This window comes from Limulus polyphemus, unplaced genomic scaffold (genome assembly GCF_000517525.1).
Source record: "Limulus polyphemus unplaced genomic scaffold, Limulus_polyphemus-2.1.2 Scaffold6882, whole genome shotgun sequence".
NCBI classification, from domain to species: Eukaryota; Metazoa; Arthropoda; class Merostomata; order Xiphosura; family Limulidae; genus Limulus; species Limulus polyphemus.
The window spans coordinates 39,069-45,004 of NW_013672492.1; the positions used below are offsets into that span (position 1 = coordinate 39,069).

A 5,936-nucleotide genomic window follows, 5' to 3' on the forward strand; every position below is an offset into this window, starting at 1 on the left:
ATAGACGTTTATTAATACTTTACTTTGAGTTAAGAAAGGGATTATTTCTTACAAGCACCGATGATGTCACATTTTTCTCCCCTTTAACCATCTTTAATTTTTTTCTAGTACATTTTTCGTTTTAAATTTTCTGCAAATATCACAAAAAATCGACAGTGAAAAGAAAGTTTATGAAAAAAAACTTGTTGTTAAAAGTTCATTTCTATAAAAAAAAATATAACATTTTCTAATAACCATACGTTGGTTGAAATGCAGCATGATATATTTTTATAATAACTTGCTATTGGTTGAAATCCATTTTCACACATAAGCAATACCCCCCCCCAAAAAAAAACACAAAGTTCTTTCACTTACATTTGTTGTCGGTAGATGACACCACTTTCGTCACCTTTTTATAACAAAAAATGGCAGTTTTCTATATTCAATCTTTTTAAAAAACGAAAACATATTGATTGAAATAAAATTAAATATTCCGAAAGAAAAAAAATCGTTACATGTGCCACACATGATCAGTTGTTAAACTTTAAAGTCGGGGACAAAAACTACCATCCAGAGGAATAAACTGGGCCTAACATGGCCCTAGTAATTAGAGAACTTGTAATTTGTGGGTCGCGGGATCGAATCCTGTCTTCGAACATACTTGCCATTACAGCCGTGAGGACGTTATAATGTGATAGTCAATCCCGTTATTCGTTGGTAGAGAGAAGCGGGCGGTGTCGACTAGCTGTCTTCCCTCTAGTCTGTCACTTCAAAACTAGGGACAGCTAGTGCATATAACAATGAAATAACTTTGCGCAAATTTTAAAAACAAACAAACAATGCGAACAAAGTAAATAACTTAGAGTAAATGAGCTTTAACTGGATTCATGGTGATCACAAATCGGATTGATAATATAAGCTTTAACTGGATTCATGGTGATCACAAATCGGATTGATAATATAAGCTTTAACTGGATTCATGGTGATCACAAATCGGATTGATAATATAAGCTTTAACTGGATTCATGGTGATCACAAATCGGATTGATAATATAAGCTTTAACTGGATTCATGGTGATCATAAATCGGATTGATAATAAATTTAAACAATAACATTGCTTCCCTTGACTGTCTTTATATCCACATACCTCTCGTGACGAACAAAAACCTTAACTACACGTGACGTTTACAGTTATTAGTGGTTACACGCGACGTTTACAAAGTTGTTAGTGGTTACACGCGACGTTTACAAAGTTGTTAGTGGTTACACGTGACGTTTACAAAGTTGTTAGTGGTTACACGTGACGTTTACAAAGTTGTTAGTGGTTACACGTGACGTTTACAAAGTTATCAGTGGATACACGTGACGTTTACAAAGTTGTAAGTGGTTACACGTGGCGTTTACAAAGTTATTAATGGCTACACATGACGCTTACAAAGTTATTAGTGGTTACACGTGACGTTTACAAAGTTATTAATGGTTACACGTGACGTTTACAAAGTTGTTAGTGGTTACACGTGACGTTTACAAAGTTGTTAGTGGTTACACGTGACGTTTACAATGTTATTAACGGTTACACGTGACGTTTACAATGTTATTAACGGTTACACGTGACGTTATATTTTTTATGAGGTCACTGTAGGTTCACAGTCTGGTACACAACTAGGCCATGGCAGGTCCTCGGACGGACAGAGACACTACAGTTTCGACCGAGAATTTCAAAACTTACATTGTGATAATACATTCCACTGCATAACACGAATCGCCTGTGGTTTACAATGTGGGATTTCTTCAGACGAAACTCGAGATCCATCAAAGTAATGGAAAGAACGTCGGATTGGTGGAGGAAGGTGTTCCAGTTCTTTTTCACATCTCTTCAGCAGTTCTTCACGACTCGAATGTTCGGGAATATCCACATCATTGTCGGCTGTATCATTGTTCAGAATCTTTGGAGTCGAAGTAAAACTCCCCAACCTGAAACGTTCTCCAGTTATTAGCTACATTTTATAACTGCATTTTAAAGAACATTCAATTAACATAATTCAGAAAGTAAAAGTAAGCTGATGTGTGGGGGAAAACAGTCGTAACAACAACAAGAAAAATTACGTTCGGCACTAGATGGCGGTAATGAAGAAAACGCTCAGGGAAACAAGCTAGTTCGTTAGGGATTGTTTTTGTTTGTTGTTGTTGTTTTTTGTCTTAGCGCAATTACATAACAGACTACTACCTGCGCTCTGTCCACCGCAAGGAATCGATCCCTGTATTTTAACGCCGTTAGCTCGAGAACAGCTAACAAGGAAAATCAAATAGTGATCAGGGTTTAGATGCTATAGCCCACAACTACTTAGCGTCCGCAGCCGGTTGTGGCCCTGTTAGTTACATAAAAACCACCAATAATCTATATACAAATAACCAAATGTCTGTCTGTCTATATATCCTTAACTATCAGCCGGATATAAATTAACCCAGAATTGAAACAAAAAATTCAACCATATCAAGCGACTATCAGCCGGATATCAATTAACCCAGAATTGAAACAACAAATTCAAGCATTTCAAGTGACTATCAGTCGGATATCAAATAAGCCAAATTAAAACAAATCTAAGCATCTCAAGTGACTATCAGCCGGATATCAATCATTACTCAGGATTTTTAAAACTATTTTTATAGCTGATACAGAGCTAAATTACCTTGTGTGGATAAATACGATCAGAAAAACGTCATTAAACCCGTTGTAGTAGTAAACCTTCAATAAGATGGTTGTTGCAGTAAACCTTCAGTAATGCAGTTGTAGTAAAACCACTAGTAAGACGGTTGTTGTAATAAACCCTCCAGTAAGACTGTTGTTGTAGTAAACCCTCCAGTAAGACTGTTGTTGTAGTAAACCCTCCAGTAAGACGGTTATTATAATAAACCCTACAGTAAGACTGTTGTTGTAGTAATCCCTCCAGTAAGACTGTTGTTGTAGTAAACCCCCTGGTAAGACCGTTGTTGTAGTAAACCCTCCAGTAAGACTGTTGTTGTAATAAACCCCCTGGTAAGATTGTTGTTGTAATAAACCCTCCAGTAAGACTGTTGTTGTAGTAAACCCTCCAGTAAGACCGTTGTTGTAGTAAACCCTCCAGTAAGACTGTTGTTGTAGTAAACCCCTAGCAAGATTGTTGTGGTAAATTTAGTACTAAAAAAAAAGAAATATCCACGTGTAAGAAAATCATTAATTTACGCTGTTTAGAAGAGTATCAATCCATTACAAGTTTCGTTTTTTTATAATGATGAAACAAAAGTTGCGTGCCAAACATCTACACTGTTAAGAGTTAAATAAGGCATAGAATAGTACAACATTCATTGGTGTTGTAACTATGAACTTTAGTTGTCTATAACACGATATGGTAAATTACGAGGGGTTGAGTACATTTATTATGAAATAATTTTAATTATGCAATTGAGCCAGTCACACGACAACCACAGCCGAAACAGAATGTATTAGAACTACTTTATGATATTATTTGGTGTTTCGTAGGTAGTGTAATGCCGCCGAAACTTTATCATTTTGGGGGAGAGTATGTAAGAACCCTTTCCAACGCAAAATATTCATACACTCACATAATAACGATGTGTTCAGACCGGGGACCTAATATTTCCAAGACAATCATATTATTTTATTTAGTGACATTGGGAAAGAAAAATAAAAACATATGGATCAGCTTGAGGTACCTGGACTATCCAGAAAGAGACCTGTAACGTAATCACAGCCATAGAAAAGCAAAATACGATGTCTTGTAATAGATAAGAATCCCATTAACACAAACGTCAGTGGGGAAAGCCGCCCATGCTCTAGTACGCCATATTATCAAGAAGTATACCTGGCTGGACACGAGGTCAAAAGGATATGGGTTCACCAAGATAAGGTTTCCAGTCACTAACTCCCGTTCAAATGTCGCAAACCTCAGATAGCGGAAGAATAAAATGGGTATTCATTTTATTTCATAAGAAGACATAACCAGCGATATGGATTATAATGACGTTATGAGCTCCAAAATCGTTTTCATATAACTAAATCTGGTTCTCTATATCATCTATTGTGATAAACTTATGGTTCTCTATAACACTTTATTGTGATAAACTTCTCTTGTTACAACACCATGTTTTGTAAAGAACCAAAAATTTGTTTGTTATAACACTGTGTTGTAAAGAACCAGAAGTTAGTTTGTTACAACACTATAATGTAGAGAACTAGAAGTTGGTTTGTTATAGTACCATGTTTTAGATAATCCTATCTTTTGGTTCTCTACAACACAATGTAGTAACAAACTAACATCTGATTCTCTACAACATAGTGTTGTAACAAACTAACATCTGGTTTTCTACATCACAGTATTGTAACAAACTAACTTTTGGTTCTCTACAACACAATGTAGTAACAAACTAACATCTGGTTCTCTACAACACAGTGTTGTAACAAACTAACATCTGGTTTTCTACATCACAGTGTTGTAACAAACTAACATCTGGTTCTCTACAACACAATGTTGTAACAAACTAACATCTGGTTTTCTACATCACAGTGTTGTAACAAACTAACATCTGGTTCTCTACAACACAATGTTGTAACAAACTAACATCTGGTTTTCTACATCACAGTATTGTAACAAACTAACATCTGGTTTTCTACATCACAGTATTGTAACAAACTAACATCTGGTTTTCTACATCACAGTTTGTAACAAACTAACATCTGGTTCTCTACAACACAGTATTGTAACAAACTAACTTTTGGTTCTCTACAACACAATGTAGTAACAAACTAACTTTTGGTTCTCTACAACACAGTGTTGTAATTAATTAACTTCTGGTTCTCAACAAAAAATGAAGTAGTAATTAATTTCAAGCTGTCAACAACAGTGTTGCAACAGTGAGCCAATTTCTGGTCATCCGCTGTACAAGTTTGTTTGCATCAAAGTCCGTCTTTAATAATATTAATTCAACTATATAAACCCGTACGAAAAAGTCGGTTTATATAAAAGTTCTATTATTTATTTATAGTCTTGATAAAGACAACTAAAACTAATAATTTATCTCTTTAATGACGTAATACTGATAATGTAAGCGGTTAAAATATTAACTTGGTTTGAGTTTGAAGGCTGGTATGTTACAGAAACGGTTAGTTAAAACGAACTTTACACCTCAAACTTCACACAACTCGAAAGTTAAAAAACTCGCCTCGCTGTGACGTCATGGTGACGTAGCTCCAGAACATGGCATATGTCGCATGAGATACGTTTTCTGAGGCGGTAAACTCGTAAAAAAAATATAAATACTGATTCAAATATTAACGTTATGATAAATACATTTAAAAAATTACAATAAAACATGGTGCTGAATTTCCTTAATTAAACACTTAACTCTCCCCCCCCCCCCCTCCCTCCGAATAGCTCGCGGTACGTATGAAAATAGTTTTTACGAACATTAGAAGCGAACTTAACCAATCTTCGTAAATAATCACTTGTTAATCAGAATCATTTGTGGATTACAAACTAAACCTCCTGGTACGATACAAACGGGGAGAAAAATCCTTTACCTGACGAGGTATATCAACAGAGATTTGGCAGGGGGCATTCCTACGTCGCGTGGAAACTCGGCCATCGTTTGCGTGACCTAGTAGTTTTACAAGTGACTACATCTGATCACTGGCAACCTGGCTCGAGAGTAGAGAGAAATCCTGGACACCAGGGCACCGTATCAGCAGTTGGGTTCAGAGCAGATTATTCTAGCGTTGCTAAGAAACCTTCCTTCGCTTTCCAGTAACAGTTTCAGCTGCTAGGTTCAGAGCAGATTATTCTAGCGTTGCTAAGAAACCTTCCTTCGCTTTCCAGTAACAGTTTCAGCTGCTAGGTTCAGAGCAGATTATTCTAGCGTTGCTAAGAAACCTTCCTTCGCTTTAAGGTAACAGTTTCAG

General features: G+C 36.1%; 1 protein-coding gene across 1 annotated transcript in view; it reads right to left on the minus strand.

Moving 5' to 3' along the window:
* LOC106474155 (nocturnin-like) overlaps positions 1-5,623 on the minus strand; it is a 7,620-nt gene extending 1,997 nt beyond the window's left edge. The window contains exons 1-2 of the mRNA XM_013934845.2: positions 5,559-5,623; positions 1,710-1,954 (exon numbers count right to left, since the gene is read on the minus strand). Of these exons, the coding sequence (XP_013790299.1) occupies positions 1,710-1,954; positions 5,559-5,623 (310 nt within the window). The remainder of the gene's footprint in view (positions 1-1,709; positions 1,955-5,558) is intronic.
* Positions 5,624-5,936: the final 313 nt, after the last annotated feature.